This window comes from Puma concolor, chromosome C1 (genome assembly GCF_028749965.1).
Source record: "Puma concolor isolate L17-30 chromosome C1, mPumCon1.1.hap2, whole genome shotgun sequence".
Lineage (NCBI taxonomy): Eukaryota > Metazoa > Chordata > Mammalia > Carnivora > Felidae > Puma > Puma concolor.
The window spans coordinates 37,020,951-37,037,482 of NC_141674.1; the positions used below are offsets into that span (position 1 = coordinate 37,020,951).

A 16,532-nucleotide genomic window follows, 5' to 3' on the forward strand; every position below is an offset into this window, starting at 1 on the left:
ATTTGTCAGGTGAAGGGGGCGGAAGGGAATGGTGTTTCAGGTGGAAGGCCCAGCAGCAGCAAAGGCATGGAGGTGACAAGAGGGAGATTGCTGGGTGCTGGGGAGAGGGAGGGCATCAGGCTGAAGGGGTGGGCAGAGGCCAGACAGGGAAGGTCTTGGAGACCTTCAGAGGACCAGTGAGCTGGGGCAGTTGTGGCGCCGAGAGCGGTACCTCTCTTGGCTTTAGTTAATAAAGACTTGTCGTGCATCAAAAACTGTGAGATCAGCAACAATTAAGTCAATTAAAATGTCACCACATCAACAGCAATGAGTTTTAAAGCAACAGAGCCCTGCAGAGGTGGGGGAAGGGGATGGATAAAATTACTTCTAAACTCTGTTCCGTCTTCCCCACCTGGAGCTTGTGACACATCCTGGGGCCTGGCTCCATCCCCACATCCACTGAAACATGTGGATAACCCTCCCCAACTCCTCCCTCAAAAAAGGAAAGAAAGAAAAAAATATATAAATGTGGAAATCACCAGTAATCCCATCTGCTATCTCCCAGAGATAACCCCTGTTAACATTTCAGGGTATAACCTTCTAGACTTCTTTTCTATGCATATTTATACATACATTACAAAAATGGGATCATATCATGCGTACTGTTACCTATTTCTTCCACTCAACGATATATTGTGAACATCAGCACATACAGATCCATATCATTGTTTCAGACTGTGGCACTGTATTCCATTGTGGGCATGACTGTCCCCTCATTTACTGAACTAACCCTCTCTTGATGGACAGTGAAGTTTCCAGTTGTTTACCATCGTAAGCAGGGCTGTGATAAACATTCCTGGACACACATCTCTGCATATTTGAAGGATATGTTTCTGGAAATGGAATCATTGAGTCAAATGATGCTCTTTCTAAAGGCTTTTGATGCCAGGAACTAAAGCTCTTTTGTCAGCAAAGTCGGAGGAGGAAAGGATCATTTTCTACTCCTCTAGATAATCCTGGGTAATAATTTTTTTTCATATTTGCTAATCTGATTGGTGAAAAATATTGTGACTTATGGTTCCTATTTTTATTTCTTTGGTTACAAGGAAGGCTAAGCTTTTTGTCATAGATCAGATGGCTATTTGTGTTTTTCCTAATAAGTTGTCTCTTTAGTTACTTTGCTGTCTTTTAAGGTGACCATCTTTTTGTTTCTATAGAAGAGCTTTTTATATATTATGGATGTTCTCTTATTTTTATTTGTGTTATTTATTTTTATCAATTTTGCTATGTCATATATATGGTAAATATTTTTCCAGGTTTGTTGTTTGCCTTTTAGCTTTGTTTATGGTATATTCTATTATACAGTATTTAAATTAAATTTTAAAAATGTTTATCTTTGAGAGAAAGAGAGAGAGACAGAGTGTGAGCGGAGGGCGGGGGGCAGAGAGAGAGAGAGAGAGAGGGAGACACAGAATCCAAAGCAGGCTGTAGGCTCTGAGCTGTCAGCACAGAGCCTGACGTGGAGCTCAAACTCGCAAACCATGAGGTCATGACCTAAGCCCAAGTCGGAGGCTTAACCTCCTGAGCCACCCAGGTGCCCCAGTATTTACATTTTTTAAATGTTTATTTAATTTTGAAAGAGGGGGAGAGAGAGACAGAGAGTAAGAGAGACAGACAGAAAGGGAGACAACGAATCTGAAGCAGGCTCCAGGCTGAGCCATCCAGGCGCCCCTCTATTATACAATATTTAAACACTATGTCACCATGTCTGTCCTTCTTCCCTCTTAGATCTCTGCCTTTGGGGTCATGCTTATAGTGTGTAGAGTGGGCTTCTTTAAGTAAATGTTGTTGGGAGGTATTTTGTGGGAGTGTCAGGTCAGATATCTATAAATCCTGCCCTCAGCTCCTGGCTTGTATATGCAACTGCTAATTCAGCATCCTTACTTGGAAGTTGGATCCCTATTTTCACACTTAGCATATCCCCCCAAAACCATGATTTCCATTGCCCCCTCCCCAGACCCCCTTCTCCCTCAGTGTTTCTGATTCAGGAAAAGGCCCATCTTCACTCAGTTGCTCAGGCCAAAAATTTGAGTTAACCTTTTTTTTTTTTTTTAAGTAGGTTCTATGCCCAACATGGGGCTTGAACTCACAACCTCGAGATCAAGAGTGGCATTCTCTACTGACTGAGCCAGCCAGGCACCCCCAGTCATCCTTTTTTGACCTCTTTCCCTCACATCTTATAACTAACCTATCACAATCATGTCCATTTTACCATCAAAATATGTCCTGAATCTGGGGTGCCTGGGTGGCTCAGTCAATAGAGTGGTTAAGCGTCTAACTTCAGCTCAGGTTAGACTTTGGCTCGGGTCATGATCTTGTGATTCGTCGTGGTTCATGATGGTTTGTTGGGGGTCAGCATGGAGCCTGCTTCAGATCATCTGTCCCCCTCTCTCTCTGACCCTCCCTTCCCCCCCTTCTCTGTGTGTGTGTGTGTGTGTGTGTGTGTGTGCACACACGCGCACTCTCTCTCTAAAATAAGGCGGGGGGGAGCCTGGGTGGCTCAGTCGGTTTAGCATCCGGCTTCGGCCCAGGTCATGATCTCATGGTTCGTGAGTTCGAGCCCCGCATCAGGCTCTGTGCTGACAGCTTGGAGCCTGGAGCCTGCTTCGGATTCTGTGTCTCCCTCTCTCTCTCTCTGCACCTCCCCAGCTCATGCTCGCACTCTGTCTCTGTCAAAAGTAAATAAACTTAAGAAAATATTAAAAAACAAATTCAGAAAAACATGTCAATCTCACTACTTCTCACCACCTCCCCCCTCCCGCCTAGCGGAAGGCACCTAGTTGCTGGCCTGGCCTTCTGCAGTGACCTGGTCTCTCCACTTTTCTTCTTTACTCTCTGCAGGCTGTTCTCTGCAGCCAAAGTGAGCTTTTAATTTTTTTTTTAACGTTTATTTATTTTTGAGACAGGGAGAGACAGAGCATGAACGGGGGAGGGTCAGAGAGAGAGGGAGACACAGAATTGGAAGCAGGCTCCAGGCTCTGAGCTGTCAGCACAGAGCCCGACGCGGGGCTCGAACTCACGGAGTGTGAGATCGTGACCTGAGCTGAAGTCGGCCGCTTAACCGACTGAGCCACCCAGGCGCCCCCAAAGTGAGCTTTTAATGACAAATTGTATCATGTTACTCTTCAGTCAAGACCCTCCAGGAGCTTCCCATCATGGTGGGGATAAAATTCAAACTCCTTGCAATGGAGCCGTGAAGCTCTTTGGGGTCTGGCCTCTCCTCTCCCTCCACTCGCTCGTTCCCTCTCTGTGTTCCAGCTACCCTGGCTGTCTCGCTGTTCCACATAAACACCAAGCTTCTTCATGCCTCAGGGCCTTCATCCTTGCTGTTCCTTCTGCCTGGAAAGCCTTCCCTCCAGAACTTTGCATGGCTTACTCCAAATAGCAGAGTGCCTTTCTTGACCACGTGTCCCACAACAATCTTCCCTTTTCCTCTTGTTATTCTCCTCCTCTGTCTTATTTTTCTTCAGAGCACTTGTTTCTGTCTGGCATTAGTACCTATATTTATTTGTTATTTTGTAGTCCTCCTCCCTTGGAATCTAAATTCTACGAAGGCAAGGACTTTGTTTGGTCACTTAGTAGGTGGATGCTTAATACATATTTATTGAATGAATATGTGTAATATATAAATGTGTGTGAATGTAATGTTTGTGTGTAGATATATCTGCTGCATGGATAGATACCCGTGAGAATGTCTGTGTGCAGAGCCATGGGGAATAATGACATAGAATTTGTAAATTTGCTGAGTTTGTGTGTGACCATGACTACTTCTGTGAGTGCCTCGCTGAGAATGTCCATGTGTGTGTATTTGGGCATGAAACGTGTGTGCGTGTGTGTGCCGTGGATGTTTGGTCATGTATAGCCTGAGTGTCTACGTCAGCGAGGGTGGGGAGCTGAGACACTTGGGCAAGTTCTTCCTCTTACCAAATGGACCTGCCATTGCGCCAACCCTCCCCCGTTCCCTCCCATGCCCAGGACACAGGAAGCACCTATGTGTCTTTGGGAGCCTGCAGACATTGGGTCACGTTCCAAAAACGACACTTCAGGCCAACACAGGTGGGCACTCAGATGAGGACTGTGAGGGTCTCCAGAGGAGACCTGGGGCTGATAGGACCTTGGCAGCCTTGTGCTGAGCTGGGCCGTCTCAGCAGAAAGGATGATAAATTAGCCACCAAAAAATGAAGCTGAAGCAGTGTGGGCGGGCTGGGCCCTGGATTGGCTGTGTGGCCTCAACATGTCACTGCTCTTTCTCTAAGCCTTGGTAGGCTCATCTGTAAATGGGGTTCGTTGCTCTTGGGAAAATGATAAATAGAGGGAGGTAATGGTAGTGAATATATACCAGTCATAACAATAGTGTCCTTTTGTCTGTGTAGCGCATTAAGGTTTTAATCCATTATCTCAGAGCAAGTGCCTCAGTGTCCCCAGTCCAGCTCTGGACTTGGCCCCATGTGGGCCTCAGTAGGTGTTGAGTAAATAATACGTGTGTGAGTGAATCAGTGAAGGCACAGATAAGAAAGTGCCTAGGTGACTAAATGGAGATGGCTGCATAAAGCAGCAATTGGACTGATAAATCACAGTGACTGACATTTTTTAGCACATACTGTGTGCCAGGCCCTATTGTAAAGACTTCTCTTATTAGCCCCATTTTGCAGATGGAGAAACGGAGGGGCAGAGAAGTTAAGTGACTTGCCCAAAAGTCACAAAGCTCCTAAGTGGTAGAGTTGAGATTCCAGCCCAGGCAGTCTGACTCCAGAGCCCAGAGCCCAGGCCACTTTCTGATGGAGGAGCAGAAGCTCTCGGGGGTGAGGTGAACACCCAAGGTCTAGGCTAGGGATGTCTACCCCAGGGTGGAGTGTGATACCCTGGTTCAGGTCTCCTCTCCTCTTCCCCGTCCGCAGGCACACGCCGCGATGCAGCACTACGGGGTGAATGGCTACTCGCTGCACGCCATGAACTCACTCAGCGCCATGTACAACCTGCACCAGCAGGCGGCCCAGCAGGCCCAGCACGCCCCCGACTACCGGCCATCGGTGCATGCGCTTACGCTGGCTGAGCGCCTGGCTGGTAAGGGCCATGGAGATGGGACCTTGGGGACAGAACCGTGGGGCCTGCGGTGGAGGAGAGGTCTGGGGGAGGAGGCTATGGAAGTTGAAGACAGGAGGGAGGGAGCACTGGGAAATCTTACTCTGGGAGGCTATGGAAGACCCAGGTCACTTAGCAACACAGAAAGGCATCAATTTAAAATCTATGTGTGACCATCCAGAACGCTCCTTGTTTGCCAGGACTGTGCTGGGCACTGGTGCTGCCCTGGCCTTTGGATTCCCTTAAGGACCCCATGAGGGAGGGACTCATCCGCCTCTCTGCCTATCTTGCAGATGAAGACTGAGGCGGGAGGGTAAGGGACTTGCCTTGAGGAGTCGCTGCAAGAGGAGTGGAGTGCCCGGGAGAGGGTATTTCAGGCACAGGGAGTCATACAAGTAATAACAGCTGGTTATGTGCCAGGTGCTGTGTGAGGCTTTCTCTGTGCATCAAATCCAACCCCGATAAAGGAGGTTATTATCTCCATTTTATGGACAAGGAAACTGAGGCTCAGAGAGGTCAAATCTAGGTGGGGGTGGGGCTGGAGGGTTTGAACATGACACTAGGGCTAAAAATATAAGCTTCGGAGCCCCAGGTCTGTAGTTATTGGGGGTCTGCACATTCACCTCTCCTCTCTGAGCCTGTGTCCCCTTTAATCAGAGGGGACAATAGGATGATCGGGAAGTTATTTGAGGTAACATAGGCCAAGGATTCAGCAGAGATTGGTAAGTGCTCAGAAGTCATTATTCCTCAAGTCCCAAGGTAAGGGCCCATGAGGGAGCTGCAGTCCTGTGTCCCCGTCTCCCTTCTACTGATTTGCTGCCCTGCCCTGTAGCCCCTCGCTGGGTGTGAGAAGGATGTGACCGCATAGGTGAGGGGCATGATTCCCGGGAGGTGGGGCCGCCCTTTCTCTCCTGTCTCAGATCAAACCTTGAGCAGCTAGTGAACCCATGTGGGTTCACTGCCCTGTGCCAGGCAGTACTCAGAGGACTTCAGGGCACCCCCAGGGAGACCAGGTGCTCACAGAGCCATAGAAGAGCACGGCAGGAGTGTGGCTAAGATTCAGTGGCGGGGCAGCTCAGAGCAGCGGCATCTGGTGTAGTCAGAGAAGCCTTCCTGCAGGCTGTGGGGGAGGAGCCAGGCCTTAAAAAGGAATGACTGGTGAGGGCACCAGCATGAGCAGAGGCACAGAAAAGGGATGGGATATGAGGACCCTGCCTGGGAAGAGGTGTCGGCCTGGGGGAGGGCGGGGCAGTCATTTCCACTCCTTGAGACCCTGCGGGGCCTTGGGGCAGGGCTCAGTGAACAAAATCCCTGGGCCCCTGGTTGTCTTCTTTAGATCAGTGTGGGGCATAAGTCTCCAGTGTGGGAATGTGGGTACAGTCCTGTCCTGGCTATGGCTGCATCTCTGATTTGGAGTGGATTCCCTATCCCGAACCTGGTGGTGTCACCAGCTCCTCACTGTGCTCTAGACCCAGAGAGGAGGCAGGGGGTGGAGGCTCCTCTCTGCTGGTGGGGGCAGAGGAACGGGAACATTTAGCACTCCACCCCAATTCTCTTAATTCTTAAGAAGGAAGGACATGAGCTCTAGGTGGGCCTTTGTTTGGAGGCCTCGCCTTCTGGCAGAAAGTTTTGCTGACGGTACGGACAGCCCGGCCTCCCCTGTGATCACCCACCCGTATGGCCCCTGGAGCCAGCAGCAGGGTGCTGAGCCGCTGCTCCCTCAACCAGGGTTCAGCTGACCGAGGGGTCCCCAGTCCCCAGGTAACCAGTGTGAGCTCAGTCCAGGCTGGGATTAGTGCCAGTTTGTGAGAGGTTCAGGGCTCCCTCTAAACTGAAGAAGGAGCAACCCAAAGGTAGCCTTTCTGGATACCCAGCTGCCTCCTTCCCCATTTAGAGCGCCGTGGATGACTCCCCAGTCCCTGGAGTACAGGGGAAGGACTCTGGCAGCCCTATCAGAGGCTGACCCAGCTCAGGTTCGCTTCAATACAGGCAATCCAGGATCCATTTATGGGCTATGGGAGGCAGGGGAGAGAGGTTACTGTCCATCCACCAGGATGTAGTCAAGCAGAAGGGCTGGATCCTAGACACCAGCCCTAGGCAGATCTCTATCCTCAGTGGTTTTCATGTCACCGGCATGTGAGCAGGACGGTAGAATCAACGGTCCATTAGCTCTGTCTCCCATCCAAGCAGTGGTTAGAACCTAGTCTTTTTTGTCCTTTGAGGAAGCAGCCAAAAGGGCCAAGACTAGATGCAAAAACTTTCCCGTGCTCTGAGGGCCCTGCCAGTGCCGGGCTTTCTTTTGAGGAGACATAAGAGCAGGAGCCTCAGGTCTTGCTATCAGAGACTCTTAGGCCAACTTGGATCCTCAGAGTCATACGCAGAGGACATGGAATCAAGTGCCAGTGAATTGTGTACCAGTCAGACCTCAGCTAACTAGACCTTGCAGATACCATCCCTGCTGCCAGCCTGGCTTCTCACGGTCAGGGGCCAATATTCTGTTGGTATCCAGAATCTAAGGGTTATAGGACGTTATAACCTTTGTGACACTGGTAAACAGATTATTAGCATCATGTGGTCTCGGAATATTATGCTCAGCATCCTAGGACTTTGAGGATCTTAGGGCAATGTCCACCTATCTACCCATACATCCTCAAACCAAATGAGGAAGACTGCTCTCAGTCATATTCCTGACAGCTGTTCATGGAGATGAGTTAGACCTCTGTGGTCCTTATAGTGAACGTGGGCAAGGAGAGATCTCAAAACCCCAGCCATATGGAGAGAAGTTGCGGGGTTTCCAAGGGGAAAGGGCCAGGACCCGGCTCTGCAGGAGCCTGGGTGTCTGCAGTGGGTCAGAGCAAAGTAAGATTCAAAACCTATTTCCCATAATTAAATGGGCGCCCTCTCCTTGCCCTCCAACGGCTGTACATTTCAAGACATCATCTTGGAGGCCCGCTATGGCTCACAGCATCGCAAACAGCGCCGTAGCCGCACGGCGTTCACTGCCCAGCAGCTCGAGGCCCTGGAAAAGACCTTCCAGAAGACTCACTACCCAGATGTGGTGATGCGGGAGAGGCTGGCCATGTGCACCAACCTGCCTGAGGCCCGGGTGCAGGTAGGTCCCCGCTCCTCTAAGTGGACCTTGCAGACAAGCACCAGCCCACCGACCTGGCTTCCCTCTGCCCAGGAGCCAGCATTTTTATCCCTCAGTGCCCGTGTAACTGCTCTCTCCATGAATGCCTGCGATGACAGGAGTGGGGTTTTGGAAGGGACTGGGGTGCATGTTTCCTGCGGGGTGGGAGGCAATGTTATCATGCACGTCCCCTCCCAGAGCACCCAGTTCCACAACCCACAGCTGCTCTCCCATCGCCAGGTGTGGTTCAAGAACCGCAGGGCCAAGTTCCGGAAGAAGCAGCGCAGCCTGCAGAAAGAGCAGCTCCAGAAGCAGAAGGAGGCTGAGGGCTCCCATGGGGAAAGCAAGGCTGAAGCCCCAACCCCAGACACCCAGCTGGAGACTGATCAGCCCCCAAGCCTGCCCAGTGGCGACGCCCCTGCCGAGCTTCACCTGAGCCTGTCTGAGCAGTCGGCCACTGAGTCAGCCCCTGAGGACCAGCCAGACCGGGAGGAGGATCCCCGGGCAGGAATCGAGGATCCCAAAACTGAGAAGAGCCCTGGCGCTGAGAGCAAGGGGCTGGGCTGCAAGAGGGGCAGCCCCAAGGCAGGTGAGGCTTGGCAGGTGCCGTGGGCGGGCTGGGGCCCAGTGGAGGGAAAACAGCCAGATCCTGCTGGACAGGGCCCTGGGTATGTGAGGTGGATCAGAGCAGGGATAGAGTCAGCTTTTAACACATGGCACTAGGGCATGATCCCTTAGAAAGGAGTTGGCCAGGGCGCCTGGGTGGCTCAATTAGGCATCTGACTCTTGATTTCAGCTCAGGTCCTGATCTCAGGGTCGTGAGGTGGAGCCCCACATCAGGCTCCACATCGGGCTCAGTGCTGGGCGTGGAGCCTACTTAAGATTCTCTCTGTCTCTCTGTCTCAAAAAAACAAACAAACAAAAAGATAAAAAATAAAAGAAAGGAGTTGACCGTAGCAGGCCTGTGCCAGGTGTTTTCCGGGGAGGGCCGGGTGGCAGGGGAGGAGACTTAGGGAGCCCAGGGCAAAAGCTGTTTATCAACCATTATGGAAATACTATGGTATTTTAACAGCCAGCACAGATGCACCAGTGCCTATCGGGTGAATACCACACTGGTATCAGGGACTCTCACGTGCAGCAGAGACTCAGAGCCACGTTTCTGAGGGAACAGAGCTGTGGGGTGAGGCATAGCTCAGACACAAATCCTGAGCCCAGGCAGAGAGCTGGTGAGGGGCGGGAGCCACAGACAAGAGAGGGGAAGGGGAGGCGACAGTCCTCCCAAGAAGTCAGACACGGGGGGCCCTGGCAGGGTCTCTGGGACTGCCCTAGGAAGCCTGGCTCCCCCGCATCCCAGGATTCTGAGGGGTGCTTCAGGACACGCCTTGGCTTAGATGAGTGGATATGGTTTCAGCCAATGCCTGTCTTATCTGCAGTGCCAAGGGGTGGGAAGACTGAGGGAGACCCTCCTGGCAGACCACTGTCCTTGTCCTGAGCCCTTGGTTCTCGGTTCTCTGCTTGCAGATTCCCCAGGCAGCCTGGCCCTGGCTCCTGCAGCACCCGGGGGTGGCCTCCTGGGCCCCTCCCACTCCTACTCGTCATCCCCGCTGAGCCTCTTCCGTCTGCAGGAGCAATTCCGCCAGCATATGGCAGCCACCAACAACCTAGTGCACTATTCATCCTTCGAAGTGGGGGGCCCGGCCCCTGCCGCCGCCGCTGCCGTCCCCTACCTGGGTGTCAACATGGCCCCGCTGGGCTCGCTGCACTGCCAGTCCTACTACCAGTCCCTGTCGGCAGCCGCTGCTGCCCACCAGGGCGTGTGGGGGTCCCCGCTGCTGCCCACGCCCCCGGCAGGCCTGGCACCTGCCTCTGCTGCCCTGAACAGTAAAACCACGAGCATCGAGAACCTGCGGCTTCGGGCCAAGCAGCACGCAGCCTCTCTGGGACTCGATACGCTGCCCAACTGACCGCTGGCCTCCAACCCAGCCAGGGGTCTTGGGTGCCCCCTCCCAGCCCCAGGGTTACCCCCAGACGGCTTGCATGGAGTTAACTCTATGAGCCCGGGGATCCTGGGGCCATGGAGTCCTGCCCCCATCCCCCTCCCTGAGTCCCAGCCCCCGGTGAAGCCCACACTTGCACACCTTCTGCATGGCCCTGCTTGGATCCCACGGAGGCCGAATCGGAGGAGGGGAGGCTGGGGCGCCCGCAGCCTCTGCAGGAGAGCGAGGCCCTCCGTGGCCAGATCCTCCCCTCTGCACGGCCTCCTCCCTGCCCTCCCTACCTCCCCTTTGCCCCCTAGTAAGTCGATGTGTGGAATGTGAGGTATAAATATAAATATATAAAGCTATATTTTCAGGCCCCTGCCTGCCCCAGCCCCCCTGCCGTCCTTGCCTCCCCGTACAGCGTCCACATCTCTCTCTGGCTTTCCTCTGTCTCTCTCTCTCCCCTCTCCTTCCCTGACCTGCCTCTGTCCTGTTTCCTACCCCTCTCTTCCCAGCCTCTGTCTTCCCCACTCTGGACCTTTGCCCACATCTCTTCTCCCTGCTCCTGCTTTCTTTCTTTGGTCCTGGCTGTGTGATGTTGTCAGTTCCCAGGCTATGTTTTGTTTGGGATTGTGACTTCTTAGTTGTAGTGATTTTGCTTTTTCCTGTTCTTCCTCCTGCTTCTTCCCACCTGCCTGTCTCCTCCCTGCACTGCACTGGCCTCTCTAGGCTGCTGTTCCTCTCCATCCCCAGTAGAGGTGGTAAGGCCCTAGCTGGAGACCCTTTTGCCACCGGAGCTGAGGGCAGGAGCTGGCATTGGCCTCCTTAGCCGTCCTCCCTCAGACCTGTCATCTAGAAGGGGTCACAAATCACATTCTCTTCTCTCTCTTTTCTCAGCTTTGAGGCCCCACCCAAGATGGAGGAGGAGGGGAGTGGAGGCAGGAGTCAGGCTGAGGCAGGCAATAGGATGGCGGCATCCCTGCCTGTAAGACCTCCAGGACAGAGGACGGCCGCCAGTGTTCATCCAGGACTGACCACAGGGTTCTAGGTCTCTCTGGTGAGACTTCTCTGGTTGGGGGGAGGCAACAGGGGAGGGGGGCTCTCAGAGAGAGGTGTTTTCAGAGGAATGGGGCAGATTCTTTTCTCCCACTCCCTGGCCCCTAAGTCCTGCAGTTAGAGTCTGCTGCAGGGGTGCGTCTGAGCCAGGAAGAAAGGCTGAACCCTAACTCCTGATCACAATAAGTGCAAACCACACAGCAGTGCATAGTCTCAGGCTTCTGTTGACATGCCGTCCTGGAGCTAATTGTTGAAATCAGGGCTTCTGTCCAGCTAGTCACTGGCATGGAAAAGTGGGTTCCTGTTTATGTCCAGGAGCCCAGCTCAGCAAACTTCCCTTCAAAGCAGTGTGGCCTTGAGTCAGCCCGTAGCCTCTCTGGGCCTGTTTCCCCATCTGGATTAGATGGTCTGTAACGTCCTGCCCAGCTGTAACATCCTGCATGTCTGGGCTCACAACCCTTGCAGGGTGGAAGTTTTTAGTTAAACTAACAACGACAACAACAATAACAACAACAACAAAAAGGCTCTCAAAAGTACAGTGGATGAATTGGAAACTTACTGTTGCCTTGCTGTGGAGCAATGAGTGTTGTACGTACAAGCCTTTGCATGAGCATGGCCACAGTTTCTGGGTCTCAGTTTCCCCATAAATATAATGGGTCCCTTCTAGTTGAGAAAATGTGGATTTGACCCTGATTTCCTTGAGTCATAGTGCCAGCTTTTGAGGTTGCCCCATCTCCATGCCTTTACAGGGTGTCAGGGACTTGGGGCAAGGGGAGGGGAACGGCTTGCACACATTCTGAGTCATGATCCTCAACCCTTTGTGGCTCACCACTGAACCCTCAACACTCTACTTACAGAAATTGCATCTGGAAACCAGGGTAAAGATTCCTAAGGTGTGTCTCTTCTCCCAGTGGTAGGAGGCAGAGGCCCCTGTTGGGGCCAGGTAGGACTGGTTTGCAGAGCAGTAGATGCCCATCATTCTTGGCGTTTGTGCGGGGATGGTGTTTTTCTGAGCTGGGTCGGATGGAGGAGGCTTTGGCGGGGGGGGAGTGAGGGGGATGGTGGCCTGGGCCAGGAAAGCTATTTTAATAAGGCAACGGAGTGAGACTAGGTGGATGGTGGGGCTGAGGGCCTTGAATCCAGGCTAAAGACTTCACCTTGATGTGGCAGGCAGGTGAGGGGGATCAGTTGAACCAGGATCTGGGATCTGGGATTTGGAAGGTGAATTTAACAGCCACTGGAGCATCAGAGGAAAAGGGACTCAGGCAGGAAGACTGAAGGATGGAGACTCTCTGAGACAGAAGGGATTTTTGGTTTGTCGTCTGGGATCAGCTCCAGGAAGGTCTGTTTCTGCAATGAAAGCAGTCTCATCTAGATCAGGCATGGGGGCTGACACCTTTTGCAGTCCCTGGATGCAGGTGACGGTCAGTAGGCCTTGGAATCCAACAGCTCTAGATATTACCATCTTCTCCAGGAAGCCTCCCCTGACCTCCTAAAGGGCAAGTCCACCCTGGAGTCATGTTCTGTCTTGGCTGGAGCTCAGCCCAGCTTCTCTCGGATCTTTGTCGACATTTCCTCGTTCAACTGATCCAATTCCACTATCCCAGAAAAGGCAGGGAAAGTATACATGATCCCCTGCCCCTGTGCAGATGTCAGCCTAGTTTAGGGGACCAGCCTGTTAAGACAGCTAGAGAGCTGGAGGAGAGTGTACCATGTGTCTCCTACAGGAGTCAGAGGGTATGGGCTTGGCGTGGGCCCCTTGTACCTGAGATTGAAGCCTCCCCTGGGGCCTGCTGGCTCACCGTGAGGCTCTATCTCTGACCATTCCTTCCAGGAAAGCCTCATTCCTCACCTCTCCCTCTTATTTGAGGTCTCCATTTTCCCTGCTTCTTCACTTCCCCTGAGCATGGTCCAGGGGCCTGGGCCCCCAACCCCGACTTGGCAGCTGGAGGGCTGTAGAGACTGCTTTCCAAACCAGCTGTTTTGTGACCATTTGTGCTTAGAGGTTGTGCCAGGCCGTGGCAAAAACACTGTGTACTGTATTTATTTATTCTGTTAGTTGAAAAAAGCAAGACTCAAATTTCCCCCTCCCTGCCCTGCCTCCTGCGTAGTGCAGCATGACACTCTGTCCTGTGATCCGTCCGTCTGTCTGATTTCCTGTGATGTTGTGACCTGTTCTTTGTCCTTCTTGGCTAATAAAAGAATCCGGCAGCACAGCCCTTGGTCCACATTCATTCCCAGAGATGCCTGCAGTGGGCTGAGCGTCTCAAGGTCTATTTCCTGCTTGTCCAGCACTGTGGCCAGTGGGGGTGGGAGGCAGGCATGCCTCATGATTGGCCACTCCCATACTGGCCTCGTGGCTCTCTCCATGGCCCTTACCAATCGTGGCTGTTGTCTGGAGTGGTTGTGGAGAACAGAGGGACCAGGGTGGGGGAGGGTTCCATCTTCTGTGGGCTGTTTAGACCACAGTACTTGTGGCAGGTGCAGGGCACTTGGGGGTATTCAGGGCAGCCTGGGATGATGGGTCTGCAGGATAAGGAGAGGCAGGGGATTCCGTGGGAAACAGCAAGTAAGCCAGGCCCAGAGGGGGATGACAGACAGGTACATTTGCACCTAAAGCCAGAGCTGTTCTCCAGCAGGATGGACGACCTCTGGAGGGAATGAGCTCTTTGTCCTCAGAGATGAACAAGTAGAGAATGAAGAAGAGATTTCTGCTATGGGTGGCAGGATGGATTAGAGATTTATGAAGGTCCTTCCAGCTTAGGGTGAGCAGTGTGTGTGTGTGTGTGTGTGTGTGATTATAGCCTATAAGTCTATAAGTATGTATGAGAACCTGTGCCATGAATTCATAAGTGTGTGTGTGTGTGTGTGTGTGTGTGCGCGCGCGTGCGCATGCGCATGCATTTCTGCTGCATTTCAAGAAAAAGAGTACAGGCATCTTCTCTATTCAGCTTTCACTGACCTTCCCTGGGGTTCCAGAGTGTCTGTACAGGGCCCTTGAGCCAGCAGGGCCCTTGAGCTCAAGGCCGGGGTTTGGGGGTGGTGAGAGTCCCCTCTGAAGATTTGCTGGTAGAAGCCCAGCAGGCCTGAATAGTGTGCAGGGAGCTGTCTCCTGGGTTTCTAGGGGGCAGGTGCCTCAAGCTGCAGGGACCCTGGGAGGGCCGTGACCTCCCCATTTCCCTGTGCTGACCCAGGAGACACATTCCTCTCTCCCCAGTAGGGCTGAGGATTAGGCGGGACACCCCCCTTCACCTTGCCTTCCCACCTCCCTAGGAGGGGCTGGCAGATCAAATGTCTGCCCCAAGTCTCTCACTGCTCCCTCCCAGACCTGAACCACTGTGTGCCTCCTACATACTTCAGCCCTGCAGCACACGCATTCCCTGGTGTAGGAGGTGCCCTGGTAGCCCTGCAACCCGAGTCACTCGTCTACTCAACACTTACTGAGCATCCGCTGTATGCTTGTCCCTGCGTTGGGTGCTGGGTATAGAAACAAGCGAGGACAAAGTGCTCTCAAGACAGTTACAGCGCAAGGTGATTTGGGGTTGAAAAATAGAGAACTAAGGGAGTACAGAAGAGGCGTCACTCGCTCAGCCTGGGGAGGTCAGGAAGGCCCCTTGGGAGAAGGACTTCGGAGCTGTGCTTCATGGGTCCAGTGTTCATCAGCAGGGCAAGAGGGAAGGGTGTCCCGGGAGAGACACAGCACATACAAAGCTGCAAGACTTAGCTGGCTGGGTGAGCCCCTGAGCCCTGAGCCCTGAGCAAGGCACTGAACATGGGGGGTGGGGTGGCTAGTCAGAGGTTGAGAATGGAAAGAGAAGCTGTGAGCTTGGATTCAAGCCTGAGAGCTGGGGGGGGGGGGGGCATTGTGAGTTATTTCCAGTGGGGGAGGGGGCTGATCAGATTGCATTTTAGTAAACCCATCCCCCCATCTCTTTGTAGTATGGTGGTTCATGAGGAGGCTGGGGGACCGGAGGGGAGGCCATTGTCATGTCCTGGTGAGAGGAGGGTGGCATCCATGTGGTCTGGGAGAAGGGGTCAGATGGGTGAGAAATCTAGGAACTAGAATTACTGAGACGACTGTAGGAATAGGAAAGGTCAAGGTTGCTGCTGAGTCTCTGGTTTGGCAACATGCTAGATGGAGACCCTTGGGCTGGGGTGAGTGTTAGGGAAATGAGCCTGAGCTCAGGCTGGCCTTGTTTGCTGCATCTGAGGAACCTTCAGTTTATTCAAGGGAAGATGTTGGAGTGTACAGGACCAGGGCTCAAGGGACGGGTCTGTCTGCACTGCTGACCTAGATTTTAATTTCTTTAACAAATTCTACATAGCCCTTTCTCTGTGCCTGGTACTTTAATTCTCACACAACTCTATGCAGTAGGCACTATTATCTCCATTGTATAGATGAGGAAAATGAGGCACAGAGCAGTTAAACAACTTGTCCATGACCATGCAGCTAGTAATAAGTGAACCAAGGTATGACCCTGGCTAACCTCGGAATCCATGCTCTTCACCTTGGTGGTTGTCAACAGAGACATGGTGGATGAAGCCTCGTTATCATAAGAGAGCACACAGAGTGACGGTGAGGATGAGACCTCAGGGAAATCCAACGAAGCAGAGAAGATTCTATTATGGGGTTGGGACAAGCTACTCTCAGCGTGTTATTTACTATGGCAAATACCTGCCCTCTTTGGTCCTCAGTATCCTCTTCTGTTGAATGGGAATCGTTAATTGTGACCAGCCTGCTGGCTGGGAGGCTCAGATGAGCTAAAGAGGAGAAAGCCCCAGAGGAGGCTGGGGTGTTGGTTGCCTGGCATGCAGAAGGTGTTCAGATAGTATGTGGTAGGTGAGATGAGAAAGTCGGGAGGGGGGGCTCCCTGAAACTTCTCCCCAAAGCCCCCTTTTCTTAGGCCTTGGCCCCAGTGTTCTTTGAGTCCAGGAGTCTGGCTCCTCAGCGGCCTAGGGGACAGGGCACCTTCCGAGAGGTCGTGGGGGATGGACGGCTTTAGGGCCGCTTTAGGGCCAGTAGGGCTAGGCCTGCCCCTCCCCCCTTTTCCCACAGAGCTGTGGGGACTGGAGCGCCCCCCCCCCCCCCCAATCTCTCATTCTCTTCTCCCTTCTGGGAAAGCCGATTAGGAGGTGGCCTCCTGCCCGCCCCCCTGACAAGTTTGTCTGAACTTCCAACAAAGGCCCTCAGAGGGCTGCAGAGGGAGGGCCCGGCACCACCGGGAACCTGACACCACAGGCCCAGG

General features: G+C 52.9%; 1 protein-coding gene across 1 annotated transcript; it reads left to right on the top strand.

Annotated features, from left to right (window-relative positions):
• The first annotated feature begins 4,943 nt into the window (after positions 1-4,943).
• DMBX1 (diencephalon/mesencephalon homeobox 1) lies at positions 4,944-11,185 on the top strand. The gene is made up of 4 exons (XM_025912089.2): positions 4,944-5,101; positions 8,038-8,233; positions 8,492-8,840; positions 9,773-11,185. Exons 1-4 carry the CDS (start codon positions 4,950-4,952, stop codon positions 10,213-10,215), a joined length of 1,140 nt encoding a protein of 379 aa, XP_025767874.1. The 5' UTR covers positions 4,944-4,949; the 3' UTR covers positions 10,216-11,185.
• Positions 11,186-16,532: the final 5,347 nt, after the last annotated feature.

What these genes read in the sequence shown, in the direction of transcription:
- DMBX1 (XM_025912089.2), top strand. Translation starts at nt 4,950, where the DNA reads ATGCAGCACTACGGGGTGAATGGCTACTCGCTGCACGCCATGAACTCA. An exon ending in TGCCTGAGGCCCGGGTGCAG is followed by an intron (nt 8,234 to 8,491) that starts GTAGGTCCCCGC and finishes TCCCATCGCCAG; the next exon opens with GTGTGGTTCAAGAACCGCAG. An exon ending in GAGGGGCAGCCCCAAGGCAG is followed by an intron (nt 8,841 to 9,772) that starts GTGAGGCTTGGC and finishes CTCTGCTTGCAG; the next exon opens with ATTCCCCAGGCAGCCTGGCC.